Source organism: Pleurodeles waltl, chromosome 4_1, assembly GCF_031143425.1.
Source record: "Pleurodeles waltl isolate 20211129_DDA chromosome 4_1, aPleWal1.hap1.20221129, whole genome shotgun sequence".
Classification (NCBI taxonomy): Eukaryota; Metazoa; Chordata; class Amphibia; order Caudata; family Salamandridae; genus Pleurodeles; species Pleurodeles waltl.
Genome location: NC_090442.1, coordinates 117,819,208 through 117,846,580, shown reverse-complemented (window position 1 = coordinate 117,846,580; position 27,373 = coordinate 117,819,208). Strand labels below are relative to the sequence as shown.

Genomic DNA, 27,373 nt, shown 5'->3' with positions numbered 1-27,373 from the left:
TTCATCACACATGGGGCATCCTTTCAAGGTATTATGTGCATTGATCCCACACCATCATATTCCTTGCAGGCCCCTATCCCAGCCACTGACACCATAGTAGCAGGTAATTTACCTTCAAAGCCACCTTGGTGGACATTCCCAGAGGGCTTTAATTAGTGTTGTCACTCTTTTGGTGTTTTTCTGTATTGACACCATGAATGAAGGAACTAGTGCAGCAAAGTACAGTGGGGTCCATTGCTAACACTGCATGTGTTACTTTGGCATCTGCATTTAGCTGGCCCCACACATGTGCTATTTGTTTGGTACAGCCCAAACATGATAGATTGTCATCTCCATTAGTTTGCCCCTCCCTACATTAAGGATCTTTCCTTGCCTACAGCATATGTGCCACAGGCATATGTTGGTGTAAGTGTGTACAATGTGGATCGATGCATACAGTTTGAGACTTTGTTAGTGTGGCAGAGGGGAATGTGCAGCTTGGATCCACATGGGCAACATTTTGTAGGATCGTACAATTGATTTACGGGCTAGTGACATTGTGCCCATAGTGCAACAATGATGCCAGTTATTACGCATTGAGGTGTCCCTTTATGTACAACAGTACAACAGTAACCATTCACGCAACACAGCAACCTTGTTACATGGTGAAGTTGGAACAACATGTACTGAAGCACAAATGATGATCACAGACATGCCCCATATGTTGTATGAGTTCACTTTTGTGCCCATTCTAAAATGGCATATGGAGGTGTGGGAGTTGTTGTTGGGTCACCTTGTGTGGCTTGCATTCCACATGCTGCACAGTGAGGCCCTGATTTTTTCATATATGTTGCAGCTCGCTGAGCGGCACTGATAGTTGCACCTCGCTGCACCTCAGTTGAAACGCAGGGATGCACCTTCTTTTCTGGAAGACGGCACATCCCTGTGCAGACTTGATCGTAATGCACCAGTGCAGGCATCCTTGCACCATAGTGCACAGGTGCGTGCGTTGAGGGGATGAGCTATTATGGCAAGGTGGCATTTCTATGTGTCCTGTAGGATGCAGCACACATATGCAGAGCATAGAGTCGAGGAGTATGGGAATCCATTTGCCTTGTTGCACCATCCTGACACCACCCCTGGGGTGGTGCTGACTTTAGTCATAGTCTCTGGTGAACATGTTGTGTTGTATCTGGAGCCACACATTATACAATGGGTGTTGTTGTGGCACAGGCACACTGATTGCATGCCCCTTCCTGGCATAGTGCTGCATGTGTAGCGGCAATATTTAGAAGGTGATATTAAGCCACGGTAAGTGGCTTAAGACCACGTTGTGTATATGTTGGGGTGCATAACATCACCAGAGCATCACTAAAAGTGAAGCTTAGGTGGTAATGGGGCCTTTTGATTCTGGCCTTATGTGTCCCAATGCAACGCTTTTGCATGCATTAAGTGTGTCCTATGTGCCTCCCCCTTCTACCATTTGTGAGATTCCAGCTGCAAATTAACATGCATTTGTAGCTGTTCTTGGTAGTCTGGGCTGTCCTGCCTGCAATTCCATGACCGGCTCCTCCAGGATAACAGCTGCCACCGTCTCCTTCAGGTCACCCAGGTCTTCCTGGGGTGCAGGACTTCCACTTCCACCACCATGTGGATTGCGGCAGGGTTGGGTAAAAAGCAAAATTGACCCCCCCAGAAGTACATCACACAGTGCAAGAAACCCCAGGAAGTAACGGATCTGGGCTCAGCACTTGTTTATAAAATTTACCACAACCGTTGCTAGAAGGTGGATTACATCCTTAAGCTCTTTTTGTACCACTACCTCCAAAGGAGGGGATTTATTTGGGACAATTCCTAGATGTTACTGTTGATCACATTTGTTGTTTTGTTTGATTTTGCGTTATATGTGATAGAAATGCTTTTTTTGCGTTTATGTGAGTCCTAATTGTTTGATGTAATAGGGACAGTTTATCTCATTGGTGATTCTCTTTGCCCTATGTTATTGTATAAAAATACATTTGATGCAGAAATAATTTTTTTACAAGAAAGTATTCAGCACTTTGCTTGTCAGAAAATTTAAGTAATTTTTCCAAGCCTTTTGACCAATGTTTTATGTATATACATTTAAAATGACACTGGGCACCCCAGCAGTGCACCTATGGGGGCACTACCTATACTGGGGTCCCCAAAGCTCCATGCCATACCATATACTAGGGACTTATAGGTAGGTTGACTTAGCCAATTATAATTAGCCTAATTTGCATACTGATTTTACACAGAGCACAGTCCCTGGGACTGGTTAGCAGCATCCAGGGCACCATCAGAGTCAGGAAAACACCAGAAAAAAGTGGAAAATGGGGGCAAAAAGTTAGGGGGCCTCTGCAATCAGCCCTGTTCTCCCACAGGTAGTTACAGAGGCTGCGGACAATTTATTATGTTCAGTTTCTTGTCAACTGGCTCGTTAACTTTTCTCTTTTGAGGTTACTTGATTTTTAAATTTTAAGTTGTTATTTCTCAACTGTAATGTTGGTTTGATATAATGCTTGAAGTCTCCTCTGGCGAACGCTTGAATGATAGTTTTTTTCAAAGAAACAACTTTATCTAATAATTGGAAGACTGTTTTGGCATTGCAGGCCATTAGTCACAGTTCACATTAGCACCAATACCTAATAATTATCTTTATTAATGTTTTCACTTAAGGTAGCAGACTTCTTCCATTTTTTAGATTTGCACCATTACAGACATTTACACTACTCATTGATCCCAGGAATCTAAGAATACTGCTGAAAAACTAGGAATAAATAACACAAAGCCCAGAAAGGCAGGGTGGGTACATTTTAATTCACTTTTATTATGCTCACAGAAATTACAGAAAGATTTGTGTTTGTTTGGAGAATAATTTTCCCTTATCTTTTTCCACTAGGAAGCATATTTTGTTTGGAATTCCTATTAGAATATATCCATATGAATATCTGTGAGTAGCAGCTGACCTTTACTTCACTTCCCTTCTGGCTCTTACGCCTCATGAATTATCTCCACTGCTGCACCGCTATAATAAGCATGCTGGGAAAATCAAAAAACGTGCCAATTCTCAAGGGATCTGTGTTTCTTTGAGATATCAAATTTTGCGTCATTCTGTTATGCTTTCTTCACTCACACAATAATTCTTTCCTGTTAAAATGTGAAGGGAAGAGTACCACATGTCCAAAATGTGCTGCTGTACTTGTCATTCCAATTAGGCTTCACAGTCCCCTGTACAGATGAAACAGCCTTACCATATATATCTTTCACGGAGGTCATAATGTTGGCATAAGGAAGATGTCTTTGAAGGCAAGTAAAATGTAATATCAGTGTTAAGAACTCATTACATTATTTGTAAATATTCGTAAGAAAAGACACACTTTATTTTAATTATGTTTGCAGTAGAATTACAGTAATCAATTGAAAATGATTCAATGTAAATTATTTACATGTATTGGTTAAAATAATCTTTATAGTTGGAACACTTATTTTTATTGAAAATAAGTCAGTAGAATCTACATTCAAGAAAATTAGAATAAACAAAAAAATTTAATACAATATAAGAGATGGGATACTCTGGCGCAAAAACAATGTGTATGGAGTAGGCGGACCAAAATAATGGTGCTAAGCCTGCTTAGCGCCATTTTTTAACACCTGGGACAGACCAGGCATTAGGGGACCTGTGAACTCTTTTCCATGGCTAAACACCATGGTATGGGCCCACTGATGCCCACCCCAAGACCCAGGAACCACCCCACCCACACCAGAGTGATGCCATAGGATGAGGAACCACATCCTGGGTAGGTAAAGATAAGTCATTTTTTTATTTTCTGTGCCTCACATGGGGCCCCCTGCCTGGAACTGGGTTATCACCACTGACTTTTAATTTTGCTTATACATTTTCTGTTATTTAACCAAGAAGCTCTTGAATTGACGGTGCACATGCCATAATTTTCAATTGGTTTTAGTCACATTCTGAGAAACTAGGATGCTGTTTGTGGGTGGGGGTGAGGCATTCCCAAGCAACAGCCCAAATCCTTGTCATGATGAACCACAAAAGTCCCTAAATTAACCTATTAGTAAACCTCTCGTAGCTTGGCACAAAAGCAGTCAGGTTTAACTTTGAAGCAACATGTAAAAGTTTTATGCATCACACAAACAGAAATAAAGTGGAAACACAATATAAGAAAGGTTCCCCACCAATTTAGAAAACTTAATATATTTTAATAAATTATAAGACATCAAAACAACAAAAATCTGTAGAACCAGAAATATCAATTTTAAAGTTTTATGGTAAGTGTAGCACCTAAAAGCACAAAATGCCACTTGTGGTTATCTGGTCATACAAGCCCGGGCGAAAGTCACATGATCAGCCTGACCAAGATGGAGAGTAGGGTGGATATAGACAGATTAGTACAGCTGAAAAATGTACATTCTGAAGTCCAGTTCGAAGAGGCCCATTCATGGTGAAGGATGCCCCAGGGAGCAGGGAGAGCATCATAGATGGTCTTCGCAGTAGTGTGAATATCCTGTTGAGTCACAAGTGGTTGTTGCTGGGAATTCATGTTGACGGCTCTTGATGCTGTACTGAGAAGAGCAGATCTTGTGTTGCCAGTCTTTTCTGGTGGTCACTGTGTCGCATAGGTTCTCATTATCCTAATGAGACTACTGAATTCGGGCAGCAGAATCACCTGTACTGTGGAGGACTGAGCCTGATACCGCACCATGTGACACCTGTTGGCCTAATCCGGATTTTGTTCTGGCTAACTAGCAGTGCCTCATCTCCACCCAAGAGCAAGGATGATTGGGGCAACCGGGCCATTGACATAAATGACTCCTCAGGGGAATCGTGGTCACTCAGATCTCATCCGTTTCTCTCAGTTACATTAGTCTCACATATGCAAGTACAGTCAGATGCAGAGCATAGTTCAATAAGGTTTTAATGAAGTAAGTGCATCTTAGATAATAAGGCATGTATTGCAATGACTAGGACGATGAAGCACAATAGGATTAGAATTGTGACAAGGGGAGTAAAACACAAGAATAACACTACCATGTTGTCACTAAGGTTTTTAAGAATAGTCCGTACCTAGGCTATGTTAGAGCACAGCATGTTAAGCTCTAATTCTGCCCTTCAGGTTTCCCCTGGAAAGACATCATCCCTCATACCTGTGCAAGAGGCCTGTAGTCTACATAAGCAGCTGCAGCGAAGCAATCAGCATACAATTGTGGTCATCTGACTCGAATCTTCCTCTAACGTACATGGGTGAAAGTAGTATTTTTATAAAAAAACAGCTAATGTTCCAAGAAAGGATCCCCAAATGAGAGTCTGTATGTTTCTATGAACATTGGAAACAAAGCTTACTACTTTTGCCGGCAACCTATCTTGCTGCAGCCTTGAGAAAAGCACAGAGTGAAAGAAATGTCTTGTTTAAGAACGCAGTGCTGACCTAGGCAGAGAACGGCTGGATAGAGAAAATAAAACAAGACCGCAAATGTGGCTACTGTTAAAATAATATAATGAAGCTGAAATAAAACATATCTATGTTAAAGTGCACAGCGGCAGGCCTGCTTTGCTGAAATAGCGAGTATAAAATTATAACTAAAATGGCTACACAACTACTATAGTGTGAAGAGCTGGGCTCAAGTGGAGCTTTGCATTGGCGATTAGCATGGGCAGCAACATCCTGGCACAAATTAGCCCATTCATGGCTGTGAAGAGCCTGAAAAATCAGGATTTCTCTGTTTAGGTTCAGAGGAGTGTGCTCTGATACCAGCCAAGCATCCAGGACCTGGGAATACACCTATTGGCAGAGGCATCGAGAACTCTGGAGCTTGTTGTCACCCTGTAGCCCATAACAGGTGCAGGAATGTACTGCAGAGTGGGTCTGAAGGTCCTCTTTTTACACTTGGTGCCAATTTTGAAGTGGACAAAATGTATGGAGTTTCCCCCCTTCATATTAGTATAGATTTTCCTGCCTCCCTTCTCTGGTCCCAATCTGTCTGCAGGCACAAAGGACTAGTGTGATGTCCTATGTGCGTTGGCTGAGGAAGAGTTTTTTAAATGCAAGTATGACAGATGACAGCTCTGCCCTCCTCATCAAGTAAGGATGGTCCATCCTGCCAATACCCATTCCTCTATTGTGATACTATTGGGAAGAATGCACAAGGGCTAACTGTCAACTACACTCAGTCATGCGACCCAGGAATAGGCTGCAGGTAGCAAAAGCCTAGGACAAGAGAAAATGCCATCTTTTTAAGAGTGACATGTTCAGAATTGAAATTCCAACTTTACTGTTAAAGTGGATTTTAATTTACAATTTCCCAGGTACCAAACATCACATTTCTACCTGTGTCAGCTAGAGGGACTCCTTGGGAATCAATGTGAAGTTCATGAAGTCCATCTCTTCATGTCTCCCACTGCTGATTACTATTAAAGCAATGCCAATGGTAGTGATTAATGAGGGAAGAGGGGAGGATGGGAAGAGTACAGCTTGGACGGAGACCTGAAAGAAAGACAAAGAGGGTTACTATGCTCTGTTATCCTGAGATATGTTTTAACACACTCAATAACACAAACAGTAATCAGCTCATTTCCTCATGCACAGTATGTACCTGTAAAGAAACAAAAAGAAGCTGTAGTCCTGAGGTCCCTTTCTTTTGGATGAGCAGCAATTATTATTAGAACAAGAGACACATGCCAAAGGCAAATGGGACTAAAAGTCAAGAGTCGTTCTGGATAGGTCATAACTAGTAATTCTAATTATAAATCAGCACATACCTGCATATTTGCTGCTTTTTACTTCACAAGGGTTGTTTCAAACTACACGTGTGAAAGTAGCCTCTTTCTGGCATGGTTACCCCCATTTTGTGGCCTGTTTGTCACTGTGTTTCAACTGTGTCACTGGGGTCCTGCTAGCCAGGACCCCAGTGCTTATGCTCTCTCTTTTCCCAAATTTGTCACTACATACGAGTAGCCTAGTATTTCATCCCAAATTGGCACAATGCACCTCCCTTATAAGTTTCTAGTATATGGTACCTAGGTACCCAGGACATTGGGGTTCCAGGGAGCACAGGCAAAGGCTTCCACAGGACTGAAATTGCAGCCTGTGTGAAATGGTGCATGCACCCTTTCACTGTCATTTACACTGCACTAGGTCACTCATAAGTCACCTATATGTCAGGCCTTCCTACCCTGAAGGCTGGGTGCAGAGTATCTGTATGTGAGGGCAACCCTGCACTAGCAGAGGTGCTCCCACATCTTTCAGGACCATTTTCCTGGACTTTGTGAGTGCGGGGATGCCAATTTTATATGAGCACTAGACATAGGTCACTACCTATGTTTAGCTACATAATAGTAACTCTGAATATGGTCATGTAAGGTGTCTAACATTCTTGGAATTATACCCCAATGCTGATTCTAGCATTGGTTGTATAATTCCATGCACTCTGTGGGATCCTTAGAGGACCCCCAGTATTGCCATTGCAGCCTTCTGAGGTTTTCCAGGCAGCCCCAGCTGCTTCCACCTCACAGACAGGGTTTTTCCCTCCTGTTGCTTGAAAAGCTCGAGCCCAGGAAGGCAGAACCAAGGATTTCCTTTGGGAGAATGGTGTTACACCCTCTCCCTTAGGAAATAGGTGTTACAGGCTTGGGAGGGGTAGCCTCCTAAGCGACTGGAAATGCTTTGAAGGGCACATTTGGTGCCCTCCTTGCATAATCCAGTCTACACCAGTTCAGGGACCCCCAGTCCCTGCTCTGGCACCTGGGTTCTGCCGTCTTGTTTGCAGGATGGGCAGGAAACTCTCGGAGCATCTGAGTGGCCAGTGCCAGCAGGTGACTTCAGAGCCTTCACCTGATAGGTGCTTACCTGTTTAGGTGACCAATCTCCCTTTCAGGGCTATTTAGGGTCTCTCCTTTGGGTGGCTTTTCAGATTCGAATTGCAAGACTCCAGCATCCTTTACTTCATCTTCTCACCGAAGAAACTGCATCTGGACCTCCAGGAACTCTACAAAACTGCAACAAAGAAGCCAGGATGACTTCTGCAACACTGTATCTTCAGGTCCTGCCTGAAACTGCAACTGTTTACCGATTGTGCATTCTCAGAGGGCTTCCAGTCTTCAGCCTGCACCAGAAGAGCGAACAAATCACCCTTGAAGTGAAGGCATCACTTCCCTGCTCTAGCAGGTATCCTCTACAGAGTCAACCGGTGGCATGGGTCCCCTCTCCTTGCAAAGTGCGTGGATCCAGCAACACAGGTGGCAGACTGAAATGGTCCTGGTGATCCTGACGTCCAGCTGTCCAACGTTTGTGTAGAGAAGAGCTTGCCTCCCCACGTAAGACACCGTGTGATTTGCAGTTGCCAAGGCTTGTGTGCACCCTTCCATGAAATTCTTCATGTACAGCACAGCTCTGACCCCCAGCCTCTCCATTCTGCAACACACAGCGTCCTGCTATGTTCTCCGGCAGCGTGGGACCCTTTGTTATCATGCTGCTTGGGCCTCCAGTTGCACCTTCTTTATCCTCATCTTGTCGGACTCCTAGATGCACTGCCTGGTCTTCTGAGGGCTCTCTGGGCTGCTGAGGGCACCCTCTGACTCCCCTCCTGGGTAGAATCGACCTGGTCCTTCCTGGTCCTGGGCAGCGCCATTTTCCTCTAATCACGAGCTTTGCATTTGCCAAGGCTCGTTGGCAGAATCTAGCAACGCAAACCAGACTGCAATCATCCATCCAGCGTTGGGCATCATCTGCACCAACCAGGAACCCCCATCCTTCTTCTTGTGTGCAGTATTGACTGTTGTTCTTCACCAGTATTTCCACTTTTGCACCTTCATCTGGGTTAGCACGGGCTCCTGTTCTTCCTGGACTCTTCTGTGCTTCTTGGACTTGGTCCCCTTCTTCTACAGGTCTTCAGCTCCAGCAATCTATTGTGACTGCTTGCAGTCTCGTCTGGTTCTTGCAATATCTTCTTTCTCATTTTCTTCTGTGTAGTAGGAAGGTTCCCCTGATTTACTCCTACTTTCCTGGGCACTGGGGTGGGTTCTATTACTTACCTTTGGTGTTTTCGTACCTTCCCAGCACCCCTCTACACACTACACTTGCCTAGGTGGAAAACCGACATTCGCATTTGTTGGAAATGGCCCTTCTGGAGGGTTATTCCCAGACTTTTTGCCTTCCTCCTTCTCTTTTTCTGACCTCATTTTTGCTGGTTTCTAGACTCTGCGCACTTTACCACTGCTAACCAGTGCTAAAGTGCATATGCTGTCTCCCTTTAAACATGGTAACATTAGATCATACCCAATTGGACTATTTTATTTACCTATAAGTCCCTAGTAATGTGCACTGTATGTGCCTAGGGCCTGTAGATTAAATGCTACTAGTGGGCCTGCAACACTGGTTGTGTCACCCACTTAAGTAGCCACTTCCCCATTGCAAGGCCTGTGTGTGCAGTTTCACTGCCACTTGGCATTTAAAACTACTTGCCAATCCTAAAACTCCCCTTTTTCTACACATAAGTCACCCCTAATGTGTGCCCTAGGTAACCCCTAGAGCAGGGTGCTGTGTGGGTAAAAGGCAGGACATGTACGTATGTAGTTTTTTTGTCCTGGTAGTGTAAAACTCCTAAATTTGTTTTTACACTACTGTGAGGCCTGCTCCCTTCATAGGCTAACATTGGGGCTGCCCTCATACATTGTTGAGGTGGCAGCTGCTGATCTGAAAGGAGTAGGAAGGTCATATTTAGTATGGCCAGAATGGTAATACAAAGTCCAGCTGACTGGTGAAGTCGGATTTAATATTACTAGTCTAGAAATGCCACTTTTAGAAAGTGAGCATTTCTTTGCACTTAAATCTTTCTGTGCCTTCCAATCCATGTCTGGCTAGGTTTAGTTGACAGCTCCTTGTGCATTCACTCAGACACACCCCAAACACAGGGTACCCAGCCTCACTTGCATACATCTGTATTTTGAATGGGTCTTCCTGGGCTGGGAGGGTGGAGGGACTGCCCTCACACAAAGGACTGCCACACCCCCTACTGGGACCCTGGCAGACAGGATTGAACTGAAAGGGGACGTGGTGCACTTCTTAGCCACTCTTTGAAGACTCCCCCACTTCAAAGGCACATTTGGGTATAAAACAGGGCCTCTGCCCTACCACCTCAGACACTTGCTGGAGAAGAACCCTGAACCAGAAACTACATCCTGCCAAGAAGAACTGCCTGGCTGCTCAAAGGACTCACTTGTCTGCTTTCTACAAAGGACTGCTGCCCTGCTGTTGGCTTGCTGCCTTGCTGAACTCTTGTCTGGCTGTAAAAGTACTCTCCAAGTGCTTGGATAGAGCTTGTCTCCTGTTCCCTGAAGTCTCAGGACCAAAAAGACTTCTCTTTTGCATTTGGACTCTTCGTGCGCCGAAAATTTTGATGCACAGCTTGCTCCGCGGCGAGAAAATCAGCGCACACCGACGCTGATCGCCGCAACGCCTTCGGGGCGACCGGAACTTCGACGCACGGCCTAGCAAGGACAACGCCTCTCGACTTCCAGAGGCGAAATCGATGCAATGCCTGCCGTGAGAATGAAAATTCCACGCACAGCCTCCCGGAACGACGCGCAGCCGGAAAACAAGCCGAAGAATCCAAGCACAGACCCCTGGTAATCCCGCGAACCACAGAAAGAGACTGTCTGCGTGCCGGAAAACGACGCACGACTTCCCCGCGTGAAAAATAACGACGCAAGTCCGTGTGTGCAGGGGAGAAATCAACACACACACCATTTTTCCACGTATCTCTTCAGTGATATCTCTACAATTTCACATTTCATCTTCATTTGTTTTGACCTACAATTATCCAGATAAATATTCTATATTTTTCCAAACACTGTGTGGTGTATTTTTGTGGTGCTATATGGTGTTATTGTATGATTTATTGCACAAATACTTTAAACATTGCCTTCTAAATTAAGCCTGACTGCTCGTGCCAAGCTACCAGTGGGTGGGCATAGGATAATTTTGGATTGTGTGTGACTTACCCTGACTAGAGTGAGGGTTCTTGCTTGGACAGAGGGTAACCTGACTGCAAACCAAAAACCCCATTTCTAACAGCATTCCATTTTTTTAGTATATGGTTTGTGCTCCCCTAGGTCCATTTCCAACTATTGTGATTTTCCCTATTTGCACTGTTTTCTAACTGTTTACTTACCTATTTTTAGATACTAGTGTATATATTGTGTATATTACTTACCTCCTAAGAGAGTTTAGTTTCTAAGGTATATTTTGCAAGTGTGTCACTAAATAAAGTACCTTTATTTTTGTACCACTGAGTATTTTCTTTTGTGTGTGTAAGTACTGTGACTATAGTGATATTGCATGAGTTTTGCATGTCTCCTAGTAAGGCCTTGGCTGCTCATCCACACTACCACTAGAGAGCCCTGGTTTCTAGACATTGAGGGGCATATTTATACTAATTTTTTGCTGAATTTTATTTTTACGCTAATTCAGCGCAAACCTAACTCCATATTTATACTTTGGCGCTAGTCTAGCGCCAAAGTTCTTGAGTTTACGTAATTTTCTGGATGTGGAAACCTACCTCAATGAGAGGCAAGGTAGGTGTTCCCGTGCAGAAAACAACAATATGGCCGTAGTGGCATATTTATCCCCCCATGCTAAAATCTAGCATGGGGTCATGAGGGCCTTAGATAATGGCACTACACTTGCTTAGTGCCATTATTTAATGACTGGGTCAGGATAGGCATTAGGAGACCTGTGGGCCTTATTCCATGGTCAGAGAATGACCCCAGGAACGCCCTAACCCATCCCCACCCACACCAGGAAGACACCTACATTGCTCTGGGCCCAATGGCCCAGGGGACATACGTCTGTGGAGGCATGACTCCTGTCTTAACTGAGACAGGAGTCATGTCCATGGGGCATTTTTTTTTCTTCTGCCCTTACTAGCATCATCCTCTGACGCCAAACCCCCTGCTCCCCCTCCACCTCCTCCACCCGGCTAGCGTCCTTTTCTATGACGCCAGCCGGGCCTTACCGCCGGCTGGCATCATACCTTAAATATGAAACCTGGCCGGCATCTTGGTATGGCACTAGCCAGCTGTAAACTTTTTGACACTGAACTTCGTTAGCGCAGTTCAGCTTCAAAAAGTTTTAAAATGGGCCTGACTACATACACTAACAAGGGATAATTGGACCTCGTATAAGGTGTAAGTACCTCTGGTACCCACTACAAACCAGGCCAGGCTCCTACACTATAGTCATAACCATTTTTAAGTGACAGAATTCGTGACTAAGTCTTCACTGAATATTATGAGTGTAACAAAAAATGGACCAAAGCAACTGCTCTTCAATTAAAGTGTTTGCACTCACAGTTATTATGTATGATAATGTCAAATCATTAGGGTGGAGTCCAGCAACAACCTTTGAAAACTATCAAAGAGGAGCCCACCCTGCTGTTAGCACCAATGTTCTGAACTTTCTGTGTGAAATCAACTTATTGAGCTTATGTTTTATTTAATATTTAAGGTCAAATGCAGAGCCCACCCCCAAGTAGTTTGGAGTCATCACCACTCGCAATCAAAGGGGCAGATTTAAGAGCCCCGAGCACCACCAGAGCGTCACTTTTTGTGACCCTCCTGTGACACTAACCACTGCTCCATATTTACAAGAAGGTGTAACACCACTTTCTGTGGTGTTATGTTTCCCTGTAAATATAGGCCCCTCCGATGCAGTTTTCTGTGTCAGAGGGGCATGCAGAGGGTGTTGCAGTGGGTTTTCCACAGCAACATCAATTGCTTTCGACACTGCCCCAAATTTACAAGAAATCGCAAATCTGTGGCAAAACAAGGAGGAATGCTTTTAGTCCTCCTCGTTTTTTACTTTTTCTGCTACAAACATAGAACAAGCAAAATGGCATGGAGGATGTTTATGTGCAGGAAGATGTCTCTTCCTGCACAGAAACAATCATTACAAAATGACAGTTTGGTACTTCTATGTGTGCTGCATTACGCAGCACACATAGAGGTGTCAAATCACCATTATAGATTGTTTCTTAGCAGGAAGGACAACTTCCTGCACATAAACAATCTATTCCTTCAACACAGACACCCTTGCACTGTAGTGCAAGGATGCCTGCATTGGCACAGGCAGCCTAATTCAGCACCAGTGCAGGGGGAAATGCAGGGGTGCACCATATTTCTGTAAATATGGCACATCCATGCTTTTCAAAAGTGGTGCAGCGCTGCTATTTTTTGTGCAGCATGGTGCTGTGCCACTTTGGCATAAATCAAGGCCAAAGTGTTTTCCCAATATATGCACATCAAAGGTAGCACAGTGGCAATGAGGTCCCCTAATAAAGTTGTGGTGTATGTGCATGCTTACCACACCATTGAGTCAGAAAACTCAGAACCACTCCGGATAGGCTCTCAGGAAAGAAATTAAATCCTCAATTTGCAGCTCTCTTGCTACCTCCATCGAAGTAATAACAAGCGTTGTGCAGTTGGGTGGGTCTGCTTTTATAGTTATGTCTCTCCGCAACATGACGCTTGCTGACGGCCTATAAAACTGCAAGGAATCATAGGAGATGAAGTTCCATTACTCCCAAACACGTTCTCTAGTAATAAACAGCATGCATACAAATGCACACCTAAGAAACATCAACAGTGCACTTCAGAAGGACAATTATGACTTGAAACAGATGTTTCAGAGGGCATCGCAGTGAAGAGCATGCATGTAAATACTTGGCTAACAAAAGACTGTGCCCTGGTGGCACCTGAATTAAGCTGACAGCATGCTTTGGTTCACCTGGAGACATTGACACAGATGGGATCCTGACAACCTGCTCCCAACCAAAAGTTATCACTTACTAAATGTAAGGGATAACCCAATGTTATCCAATGTGAGAGGTTGGCCACACAGTTTTTCACTACTAAGAAAGTTAAAACACAAAAGCACAAATCCAACTTTTTAAGTCCACTGCACCTTTCCCTACTGTCTTTTAGGGCTTACCCTAAGGTTGACATGTGTATTAAAGAAAGAGGTTTATGACTGGTCAAATATGTATTTTCCCATGTCTCTGTCACAGTAAGTGCTGCAGGCCCACTTGTAGCATTTAATTTACCAGCCCTGGGTATATGGCATACTTCTTTATTAGGGACATAGAAGTAAATTAAATATGCCAATTGAATGTAAGCCAGTATTACCACGTTTAAAGAAGAGTGCACAAGCACTTTAGCCCCGGATTAGTAGAGCTATAGTGTCAAGAGTCCTAAAGCTAACAAGAACAAGTTCAGCAATATAGGAGTGGTGATGGCAAAACATTTGAGAGTGACCCTAGTCCAACACACATATTCGGTGTGAGTTTAGTTACACGTTTCACTTGATTAATATACTCTCACCTATGTGAACAAATGGAATTAAATGCAGTTTAGTTTGGTCTCTTCTGCTGCTGGTCCTTCCTTGTGAACTACTCTAATGGAAAGATTGATTAAATCCCTGTGTGTTTTCCTATCTTAGCGTAACTATTTACAAGCAATGCTGCTCTGAAGGTCAGGGTATAGTACATGGACATCAAAACATGTTTGACATAGTGTGACATAGTGTGCATAGTGTTTAGATTAATAGAAGGTGGCTTGGATTTACAGCTCAGAAACCATTCTCTGGGGTAAAAAATATCACTTCTCAAAAGTCTTTTTATCCTAAATATGGGACGTTGTTGATAATGTGATTAAAGTTAAGTTACCATTTCACTTGCTGACGGGTTGATATTAACTAATAAGGGATAGCTTTATTATTTATCATATTTTGACATTTACAATATTTTCTGAAATACAACCCAAGGTCTGTGGAGATGCTGAATTGTTCATCTTTAAATATTATGATAAGGAGGCAACAGCCCATGTCTTTACACAAGAGCTCGCACAACTACACTGTCAAATATTAGTATCTGTTTATTTGTACGAGATAATCATGCAGTAAACTAGTCACTAAAACATGACTAAATTGGGATATCCAAGTAGTATTACCTTTGTCTTCTATTTTTGCTTTACTGAAAGTCACTTTCAACAGTACTGTCATGAGCAATTACGTTCTATGACCTTCACTTGGCACTGGGGAAAAAGTGTGAAATTAGTGATTGTTTTATAACAGATCCCAATGGATGTGATGGCCTCCAGTGCAACGTGTCTTGCAAATATCTCACATAACTCGAGTCATGTATCGGGCCATAGGACCAAATGGACAAAGTTGGCCTAGTCATGCAGAGATATATAATAAGGAATTTGATCATCAATTTGTTTTACCCAGCAAAGCTTCATAGGCCAGTACATCACACAAGAAAAAGAAAGAGGAAATACCAGATATCCTTTACACAAGAATCTTACATCAATGCAGCAAAAATACTCTTAAACACCCTTCTTCTTTGACTAGAACTATGTGGCAATATTTATTGTTGTAACTGCAGTCAGATGCAAATGTGCTGTGAATGAATTGCCAATCCAGTTAATTGCCAATTAAGACTAGCCACCTCTCCCATGAGATACATGCGAGTCAGAAAATTCTAAAAGAGATTCCCTGAAGAGCCAAATCGACCATAAAACACCGACCGGATCCAGGCTCGGCAGCCAGATGATGGTCCACACAAGGTAGGTGCTGTGCCCTTTACCCTAGTGCCAGGGACAGATCTGTCTGCCACTCTCCTGGCATTTTTAAGACATTTATTGGCTCTAGTCTGCAGGGGTGCTCTCCATTCGTTGGATGCTCTAAAGCTGCGGTGCATGGTAAAAGTGAAGATGCCAGTGATCAGCCTTAACTTATAACATTTACTAAATGAACTGTTGCTTTAGGTTGGTCAGTTTCCTCTCACTGAAGTTGATTTCAGTAGTCCTGTACTTTTCCAAGATGTGTATTCCATACATTTCGAAAAATATATATATGACAGGTGCATGTGAATTAGAAAAGCATAAAGGCCTACATTTATGGAGGGCTTGCTCCATTCCAATGCCACATTAGTGTCATTTTATTTACATTAATGTGGTGATGAAAGGCGAAAAACGCTGTGCCATATTTACAAAGTGGTGCAATGCTTGCACTTTGTAACACCTTGTTCCACATTATGCCTGCGCTAGGCATAATGTATGCAAGAGGGGTGTTCCTTTTGATTCTTTTGCCCCATTTTTATTGGCACTTTTTAAAGCCTGCCAAGTGCAAGCGTTAAAAACAGGATCCCATTGATTACAATCGGCCTCTGGGTGCTTTGCAGGATTAGCGTCATAATTATTGACGCTAACCCTGCAAAGCGCCGGCGTAATGTAAAACATTATGACGCTAGTCACTTTAACTACCGCCATTGTGGTGCACACATGGTGACGTTAGGGTGGCAATAAGGAACGCGAGAAAAGTGGTACTGCACTAGGTGCATCACCACTTTTCATAAATCTGCCCCATAATGTGGTAGGGTTTCAAGAGAAGAGATGCAGAAAGTAGAGGTCATGAATATTTTCATTTTGCAGCCATAAATTTGTCAAAGTTAAATTCTTTGTAAGGCAGTGGGCTGGCCGTATTCATTCATTACATATGTATTGTTCTACATGCCACACATTACAGCTTAGCCTCTCTTGAAAAGACAGGAATAGGAATGTACAATAATGCAGTTAAGAAGGAAGGATAACTGGGAAAGGTGGAGTATGAAAAAGTACCAGACATGATACCCTGAAATGTTCTGTGTAAAATAGGACAATGTAAACAGATGTTTAGAAGTCATTACAGATCTTTACCTCTATTCCTTCAAAACATTTGCTGCCCAGTTTCATTTTCCCTGTTCTTGATGGGAAATCAGAATGGAATACAAAAATGCAAAACTCTTCTTTAAAGTTTACTTCTTTGAGTAACTTTGTGTTCTGCAACCTGCTTGTCAGTCTTTAGAAGAGAAAGTTATGGGACAAAGCCCTTGTGGTGCCATTGTCTCACGCAGAGCGAATTAAGGCAATGCAAGGGCTTCAGTGATATTTACTTTGCTATATAGGGCTACCTTGTGTGGCATAGTAAATCTGGAGGAACTGAAGGCAACAGAAGTCACTGCCTTGTGTTGCTCTATGGTTAGTGTTGCTAAGCATCCTCCTATGGTTTTTGGCACATTCTTAGATTTACTAACTCTAGTAAACCTAGGAATGTGTAAAAATGCCATGCCTTCCCAGGTGAGGTGTAACGTGGAGAACATTTTTTATTTCTCTTTGTTACTTTCTCTTTCCATATGTGCTGCATTATAAGTAGGTTTTGAGGGGGTATAGCTGTCAAGAACACAGCAAGAGCTGTGCCACTATCACATTTGTGATAGGGACAATGTGCCCAAATTATGATGATCTAATCTGCGCATGGGGCCCGTGTCCTTGCTTGCACAGAGGCTCATGTCAATCTTGCTATTTGAAATGTATTTTGTTGCATTTTGTACTTGATTCATGAAAACATTTGGAATTGTAAATCAAATGGCTATCCAACTCTGAAATACTTGATATTTTAAAGGAATGCAGTCTTAGTTTAGCTTATTTCCCAGGGTCAAAGGTTAGATTTACTAAATTCTCATGCAACGCACCACAACAGCCAGAAATGCTGCTCTGCGCAGCTTTGCATTAGAAAGAGAGAGCAGGAGAGTGCTGTATCTACATATAGAGCACCAGTGGAGAATTTTACTACTGGGTGGCATGCACACACCTTTGCACCATAGTGCAAGGATGTGTGTGTGATTCTAGAATAGGCTGTGTACTGGAAGGGTATCCTTTCAGTGCAAAATATTATGGCTTGTATTTGTTATTTTTGGGACCAGCACAATGTAGCAAGCAACCTTGCTGCTCTGCACGAAAGGGAAAAGGCAGTAATGCGGTTTATTTAACATTATATAGTGCATTCCTGTCCTTCATGGTGCAAGGGTGCCTGCATTGGAGGCAGGATCACTTTTGTGCTAAAAAGGGACACCTTCCTGCACAAAATAAAACCTGAGAGACCTTTCCTGTTTCTATGTGTACAGTAGAACTCATCATGCATAGAAAGAGTTAAAAACAAGGTGAAATAAATATATTTCTCTTCGTTACTCCTCCTGTGGGGCAGTGTAGGGTTTTGACACATTCCCAGGTCTACCACTAATGGTAAATCTGGGAATGCACCAAAATACATGGGTGGATGTGTGGGAACACCGATGCTTCATCCATGTAACACATCTCTGGGGCTGAACAACACAAGGCAGCAATTTGGACTACCTTGTGTTACTGTGGCGCTAATCTTTGATGCAAAGCCCTGTCTCAGATTTTTGGTAGATAGGGTATTGCTTCAAAAAGTATTGATGGTTGCATGGGAACACCTATCTTCCACACATGTAACACCCTCTTAACATGAGTCTTGCTGTTTTGCATTACTTTTAGGCAATTTCTAGTGCAAAATTATATTTGCGCTGGAAAGTAAATAAAAAAACAACATTTTATTCTGATTTGCATCCCTTTTTTGATGTAAACATAGCGCAAAATGTTTGCAAATCCAACCCCAAGTCTAAGACGTTGTTGAAAAAAGTGGTAACCCATTTCACATCATGAATCAAACAATACATTTGACAATTCACTGAAATGTATAGGCTTGCAAAAGGTAAATAGGCCTGTTTGTGCATGTCCTCTCTATATTAAGTCAAAGTCAATATGTACACATCACAATCAAAGTGAAACTGTATAAACAAATTAAAAATAAATTAAACTGAAAGAGAATGATAGGGTACTACAAGCTGATCCGTTTTATTCAGTGACAGTGCATATAGGTCCAGTAGTCTATCACTGGGAAAGCCTATCTCACGAATAACTCAAAGTCTCATTTTTCTGTGTATTTATTTGATGGATTTATCTAGCACAGCCTATTGCCCTGCTTTAGTGCTTTACAAGTACAGCAGAGATTATACACCATTTCCTTTGGTAATCATATACAGGCAAAGTTATCTGTGTGAAAGCATTGAAATTGGATGACCATGGAGCTCAAGGTATAGTTGCTTAATATTCCAAGAGCAAGCTAATTATTCCAAGAGCAACATAGCTGTATTTATTTCAGGAGGAGCACAGGCCACAACGTTTTTAGGGACCTAAACATTCTTTACAGATTGGTGGGTGTGTTGCAGTGTAATCTGTTCCAGTTTGTGGCTGGGTGCTTTCCAATGGGATTTGTGGAACCATGAGGTTTGTGGGTCTCAGTTGTGTTTGCACAATAGAATGTAACATGTATTTATATTCATTCATTCATTAAGCTTCATGTATTGGCAGTAGCTTTTACCGTAGTTTGGATGGATCCAGAGACTTAGTTTCTGAGGGAAGGCCATTTAGGGGAAATTGATGGATGAGTAGTTTTTTTTTTCTTTGCTTTGAAGACTTTGAGTAAATAATTGCTTCTGATTGAAGGGAGGAATGTTCTTTCAGATACATAGGGAGCATCCATAGAAGACTTGTTTGAGGAGTCTTTTTCTTTTGCAAGGATGTTTATGGTTGGCATTTTAGGTTATTGCTGGCTTTCAGCTGAGTGTGGACTAGTGTAAAGCTGTTGGGAGGGTGAGATCACTAAGAATGCTGTTTTTTGTGTATTTAGTTTTAGGTGATGTTGGGACAGTCATGATTCTAATTTTGCTAGTGCCAGGGTGAGGAACTCTCTCCCTCATTATGACTCCGGTTGACCGCCAAAGTCACGCCTGCAAGGAAACCACCAGTGATGGCGGTCTTGGGACCACCATATTATGACTCCTGGCAGCACTCTTCCATAGGTTTGGCGGAGAGCTGCCAGCAGCCATACTGGCAGTTGGCAGTCTAGTGGAGGCTGCTCCGCTGGCACCGCCACGTCATCACAACACCGCCTGCCATATTTCAAATTTGTAATCAGCGTGGCGGTGTTGTGATGACGGGGTGGTGCCAGGGGAGCAGGCCCCATGGACCCCGTTTCCTCCCAGACAACTACCAGGAAAGGTGATCGACCAAGAGGGGAGGGGGGGGGTTGAGTGTGGTGTGTGTTTGTGTGTGTGTGTGAATGCGTGTATGCTGGGGGGTGGGAGTGTTGTGCCCGTGTGTGCATGTGTGTGTGAATGAGTGAGCATGGATGTTTGTGTGTATGTATGTATGTGTGTATGTGTGCGTGCGTTGATAAGGGGGGCAGTATGGGGATCAGGGGAGAGGGAGGACAGTACAGGGATCGGGGGAGGTGAGATCAGTACTGGGATCGGGGAGGGGGTCAGTACATGGATCGGGGCTTGGGGGTTGGGTGGCTCCTGATGGGGTCAGGGGTGTGGGGGCTCCTACAGGGAGGGGACATCGAGGAGTCCTCTAGTGGTGACAGGAATTAGTATTCCTGTCGCCAGTATCCTTACCGCCAGAGTAAGAATACTCATTATAACGCAGGCGGTGTTAGGTGGACTGCCGGGCCGAAGATGGTCAACCTTCGGGCAGGAGGTCCCACCCGACTGGCGCTACAGTTCACTGCAATGGTCATAATTTGGCGGTCCTGCACCACCACACTGTCAGCAGGACCGCCAGGGTCATAATGGTCCCCTCTATGTCCGTGGTTGAGGTGGCTTTTTGGTACAGCTGTGTGTCACCTGCAGAGAAGTGGTATGAGATGTTGACAAGTTTAGAGAGTGCCCTGAGGTTCCAGGTAGAAGTTGAAAAGGGTGGGAGAGAAGATAGAGCCTAGGGGTACTCCTTCTGGATGACGTTTGTTTGTGGAGGTAGAGTTGACCACTTTTTGAGAGCAGATGTCTAGATATGAGGTGATCCATTTGAGCAAAGTCACTTTCCACCCTATTCTGATTTCTAGGATTATAAGAGTGTAGAATGACTGTAAATTATGCACAGGGGTCAAGGAGGGGGAAGAGGCCAGATTTTTCTTAAATGTTACTGAGGTGAGATGGTTTGATAGAGGATAGCATCATACTTGTCTTATGAGAGATCACACTATTTATTTAATTGTTCAGGGCAAAATCTAATGGACTGTGTTGTAATGCAGTTACTAACACTGTCGCTCTTGAAAATACGACATATGGCACCCCAGGGATGATTTTAAAATACTTGATCATCATATGATATTTTCTCATTTTAATTCTAATATCCTTTTTTGTAGAATTGCTGGTGTGTGAACCAATGACTCTGCTTCACATTGGATGTGCGGTATGTGAAACCAAAGACATCTGTATTACTAAGATGCTCCTCCCCCTTCTGAGCAAGAGATCAACGAAGAAGCACAGTTTATTGACACTGAAAATGCTTCAGTCTACAGAAGGTGCTAATCTGACATCAGTAAATGAATTCATTTTCTTGGGCCTCACTGATGATCCAAAACTATGTGCTATACTCTTTGTGCTGTTCCTTATCATGTATGCTATCACACTGACAGGCAACACTGGAATACCCATTTTGATCAAAATTGATCCTACCCTCCAGACACCAATGTATTTTTTCCTCAGTAATCTTTCCTGCGTAGATTTATGTTATTCCTCAGCGATTACCCCAAAAATGTTGGCCAGCTTCCTCTCTAATACAAAGTCCATCTCCTTCTATGAATGCGTTGCTCAGCTCTTCTGCTTCTCCGTGTGTGGCACTTCTGAGTGTCTCCTATTGGCAGTTATGGCCTATGATCGATATGTGGCTATTTGTAACCCACTGCTTTACCCAATCATCATAAATCGAAGAACATGCATGTGGTTGGTATCTCTGGCCTATTGTGGCAGTGCCCTGAATGCTGCAGTCCAAGCAACGCTTACTTTTAATTTGTCTTTCTGTCGATCTAATGTAATCAATCACTTTTTCTGTGACATGCCACCCTTGCTGAAGCTCTCCTGCTCTGACACTTCCCGTAATGAGCTGGTCATTTTTGTAATTTCCTTTTCTTTTGGAATAGGATCTTGCAGTGTTATTCTGATATCCTATACTTTCATTATCACCACAATACTAAGTATTAGGTCTAAAGAAGGGAGAAAAAAGTCGTTTTCCACTTGTGCTTCTCATATTGCTGTGGTGTCCTTATTTTACGGGACCATCTTTTTCATGTATCTCAGACTAAACTCACGTAATTCTGTGATGCAGGATAAAGTGACCTCCATATTTTACACTGTAGTGAATCCAATGCTCAATCCTCTGATCTATAGTCTGAGGAACCAAGATGTCAAAAGAGCCTTGAAAAAACTGGCAAAAACAAAGTTAGAGTCATTTGCTTGGTGATTGAGTTAGTCAAAAGTTGAACATACATTTTGTTGTGACTTTACCCATAAAGATTTCCGACATGAACAACTTTGTAACTATTTACAATATTGACTACATGTAAGTTGACATGCTTCTTGTGGCATAAAGTCTTCTCTTTGTAAGAAGGGACAATGCAGCTTAGAATGTCGATACAAAAACTACTGTAGCACATATACTGGTAGACGTCACAATGAGACTGAAGAAGGGAAATTGAATTACAAGACTCAGTGAAAGTGACTATAAACCTAAACTGAGAACTAGAAAACTAGACGTAAGCACAGTGCCTCATTTCATTCAAATAACATTTAACAATATTTGATTGAATAATATCAGTTAATCATGCTGCCTGCATACAATTCAATTTTGTTTTGCCACTTTCCACAACAAGAGTACAACTCTGATGTTTCAAAAGCAGATGCTCTATGTACTGAACAATTGTGATGAAAGAGGTATTCATTTCTCCGGAAACCAAAGCAAATCTTATTTCATCCACAACTCCCTGCCCTCGAATAGTGGAAGCATATCATCTTGATGTCTGTGGGAGTATGAGTGCTTTAAAATGTATTTTCTTTAATGTATTTCATTTCAAGCAAAGTAGAATTTCACGCACAGCTAAGACAATTTTTGTAAGCTGTTGCCGTAGTTTGGAAGTCACTACCAGGTGTCTAAGGCTGCTTCCTTATTTTACACCAGATCTGGTGTCCAAGGCTGCTTCCTTATTTTGCACCAGATCTGTATCTCCCCTAACTGTAATTTAGATTTAAAATATAATGTATGAACGGCATTACATTGGTTTGCAATGAATGAATCCATGACACTATGTCAAATATTCACAGCTGGACTTACTGGCGATTAGTATTGATATGAGTGAGATCTATTACACTGCAAGTGTTTGATCCTATAATTATCTTTTCGGAGACTGCGTGATTGTGGACTTGTTGGGATTGGGACCCCTATAGAACAGCTTGCAGTGACTGCTATGGCTGAGTGCTATAATAAAGGTTATATCATCCATCTAAATCACCATCCTGAAGCAAAGTGGATGTTGTCCACAAGAAGTGAAAATGCCAAGTCGGGTGCATGTGTGAAAAGAAGGTAAGAAGCAGGGAGGGACTCTCTCACTGACCATCACTGCTCACTTAAAATGTTGGAATGCAAAGAAGGTGAGAAGCAAAATTTCTCTAATTGAACACCACTGCTCATCAATGAATGAATTGAAATTGTAAAAGTGCTACATGAGGGTGTCTCGAAAGCAAATATATAGAAGATTCTGGCACCATTCTGGCAAATACCCAGATTTTAAAGCGTTCTCTCTAGTTCAACCTGTACCAAAAAGCAAGAAAAATGCCCCAGTTCTGACTGGCATAGGAATTAGAGACACAAGCACGGCAAGGGTCTACCTTTCCGAACAATTCAGCAATAAATTGGCAAAGAAACCATGATATGTAACATCCACCATGTGGACAATTAGAGGTAGTGGAAAGCAGCAAGCAATCAAATAGGAAGCCTTTGATAAACTAGCATTGCGATATGTTTAGGAGAATGAAGCATAAGTATTCAAATAACGCAGAAGGTGTGCATACTGTCAAAGGTTTTTGTGCTGATTATTCTGGAGAAAACCATGTTGTAAAAAAGTGACATGAACTAACTGATACATTTGGGATTTTTACCGTTTCTGATGCTTGTTAGAAACCTATGAATCGCCTCATTTCCCCTTTTCCTTTCCACTCCTTCAGCTGCCACATATACTTTTTCCGGGAATGGCACAAAAGATGGCGATTGTAATTCCAGACCACTGTGGAATGTGTACAGGAATTTGGTAAATGTGTTTTCTGTTCAAAGGCCAACTGTTTCTCCTCTGCTATTTGAAATGTGTACTGCTCCTGCCACCTCCCAATGGGTGTAGATATGGAGCTTTTTATACTTGATTACGATTGCAATACATACAGTTTTTATAAAGTTGATGTTTCTGTATTTATGCAAATTATGTTGTATGTTTATTTTATCCATGTATGTTGTGTAGGTGAACAAAAACGCTTTTAGTAGAGTGTGGACTATGAGAACAGTAAATATGAATAAAAACATACACATATCCCACAAATCTGTTGTTTCCGATTCTCTCTCCTCAAAATCTGACAACCTCGTTCCCATAATTTTGACTCTCTTTTCTGACCTTCAATAAACTTCTCTATCACTCTTGAGAAACTTGTCAATCGTCCTAGACTCTAAGGCGCATTGTCTCTCTCCTCAATCCGACTTCTTAATATTCTACATTATGAACAATGGAACAGTAGTCACACCTCACCCTATTTCTTTATCCAGTGGCATTGAAAAACTACAATTGGAATATGAATTTCTTCTATTCAAAACCTCTTTCAGTTTAATACTATCAACCCAACAACTGTTACTAATTAAACAAACTGAATCTCAGCTCTCCCAGCATGAAGCTCATTTGGAAAAAGACATGGGTCACTGACACATTATTGAAAACAGCATCACAACAAGTATGATGGATGGAGTGTTGAAACTTTTCAAACACTCACTCCCAGTCACAGATCTGGGTTGAATCTATTGTTCTTTTGCTCATCATGCCACCCCAGTTTGGACCCAGCCATATGTAAATCAGTCTTGACCCTGCTCCCCAACGGAATAGTCAAGCCTGAACTTCCCGGCCAGTCCTCCCTGGACTGGAAACATGCATCCTGGGACCACTTTTGGGGTATCACCCCTCATCAGCCAGGCTAGCTTAAATCCACTGGCACAGTGAGCATAGGACCCATGTCTGGGAATACCGTGGCCACTAAGAACGCAGTCTTTGAAAGCAAAGGTTGAAGAAACATTATAGTAAAGTTAATTTTCTATTGACAACATATTAAACTGGAAACACACACACATTCACCAGTTATAGTTATCAGCAGTAACTATAACTTGCACTATAACTTGCACCCTCACTATGCACTGCCTATGACCTCACACAGGGCATCAGTTATGCAATACTCTATGACATCAATATTGTTAGGCCTACCCCTCCCACAGGATAACATTGGGGTTCCTTATTAAATTTATTAACCCGCATCTGGACAAAGCCTGAGTGAGTCCTGACCCTCCAAGTGGTGACCCCCAAGTTCTGGACCCTTGGAAGTGGCACCAAAGAAGACAAGATAGCCACAACTCAAAAGTGGGGAATTATAAAATGTTTGGCTAAAAACTGCTGTCAGAACCAGGAGGAGACCGTGACCAACCGGCTTGCCTATACACCTGAGTTGCTTTGCTGGTTGGATTGACCTTGCAGCTTCTCCTGCTACATTCTTCTGCACATCAGCAAATCCTTTTCTGTGGTCCCTCACCAAAGAGGTATCCAGCCTTGTGTAACTTTCTTCGGCTATAGCCCTCTGTCTCCTCCCACTGGAGATTTTTTACTTCAATTTCGGAGACTAACTCAGAGCACAGAAAACCAACGATGATGCTTCCTCTTTGGACTCCTCCTGCAGCCTTGCTCTGTGGAGCTAAACCTTCTCAGACACTTTTTCTCAGAATTTCTTTTAAGTCAGAAGGTAAGTGCTGAGGGTGCCCAATCCACTTTTTGTATTTGAACCTCACTCTGTCGCAGTTGGCCACAATTTTTTACTTTGCCCCCCTCGCACATAACTAGATGGCCGTGGTTGGTGCTTAGATCTTTTAGGTGCTAATTTTTACTAAAACATAACAAAAATTATAACTCCAGTTTGGTGTGAAATAATTTATTCAAATTTACGGTATTTTTCTAAATTGGTTTGGGATTTTTCTTGTGTTGTGTTTTTACTTTATTACTGTTTGAGTCCTGCATACCCACTTTAAACATTGCCTCTAAGTTAAGTCTGACTGCTTTTTGTGCCAAGCAACCTAAAGTTAAGCACATGTAATTTAGGGCCTGATTTAGATTTTGGATAATGGTGACTTCACGTCATAACAGTGAGGGATATCCTGTCCGCTGAAATATAAATTCTATCATTTCCTATTGGATCTGAAATCCAAATAAGGTCCTTAGTGTGTTTCTGTGATTCTCCCTGCAAGAGATTGAGGCTGTTGCTTTACCAGGGTTCATTCCCCAGTCAATCAGCAACCCAATTTCTAACACCCTGCATTAACAAAAACTGAGCAGGAGGTGGTGTGTTTTCATACATCACACCTAAATCATGGAACAACCTCTCACAAAACAGCCAAGCCTCCTCCTTGCTTGTTGAGTTCTACAAGAGGCTGAATATATGGCAATTCGAATAACTGTGAGGACCACACACCTACACACCTGCTCAAGTGCCTGGATACCCTCATAGGTGACTAGTGCATTCTACAAATACACATAACATAAAAATGCAAGTAGTACAGTGAACCTTTGTATTGTCCCATGTTCATTAATCAGTATCACATATGAATCGTACATCATACATCATACTCTACTCTTCATGAAAATTATATTTCAAATTATATTAAAACAAGTGAATCAATACAATTAACTTAAAGCTAATGACTAATGTGAGGCATTCACAGAATAGCATGCTCAGAGGTAGTTAGCATTATATAAGCATTACAAAAATACACATAGCACAACATATACTATTTGCTTATTTTCACCAATGATAAGGAAGCCTAAAACTATGCATTGTCATGTGTGAAGTCAGTGTACTATTTTTCTCTTTATCTTCTGTAAGTATACCTTTTTGCACTGGGCGTGATGTGTGGTGGAGCAGATGACTAATAATTCCTACATTTCTTGAGAGAATAAGTGTATAGAATCTTTGGGTTTTAATTACCCTAGGGAAGACTTATTCAATTCCAGGAGGCTGCTATGCTGGTCCTATATATGCACCCTGTTAATAAATTCTGAAATCAGACTACTCAAAATGACTCTTCAGCATCAGTGGCCTGGGAGGGCTAAGAAGGGACTTGATGGCCTTTTGAAAGCTCCTTATACAATGCTAGGTGTTTACAGGCTGCTTAAATTTTTTAAATTTCTGAATGTCCAGTTCTTCAGAATCCAATATTGAACTGCTATTAGGCAGTATCCGAGATGCACAACACTATCTGAGGAAAGATGTTCACATTTAGCTAGCAGTTGCATGCCCCTGAAATATGAGAGTGCCTTGAAATCAATCT

At 42.4% G+C, this 27,373-nt stretch overlaps 1 protein-coding gene across 1 annotated transcript; it reads left to right on the top strand.

The window, feature by feature from the left end:
* Positions 1-21,236: 21,236 nt before the first annotated feature.
* LOC138287096 (olfactory receptor 5AP2-like) lies at positions 21,237-22,219 on the top strand. The gene has a single exon (XM_069227458.1). It carries the CDS (start codon positions 21,263-21,265, stop codon positions 22,217-22,219), a length of 957 nt encoding a protein of 318 aa, XP_069083559.1. The 5' UTR covers positions 21,237-21,262.
* Positions 22,220-27,373: the final 5,154 nt, after the last annotated feature.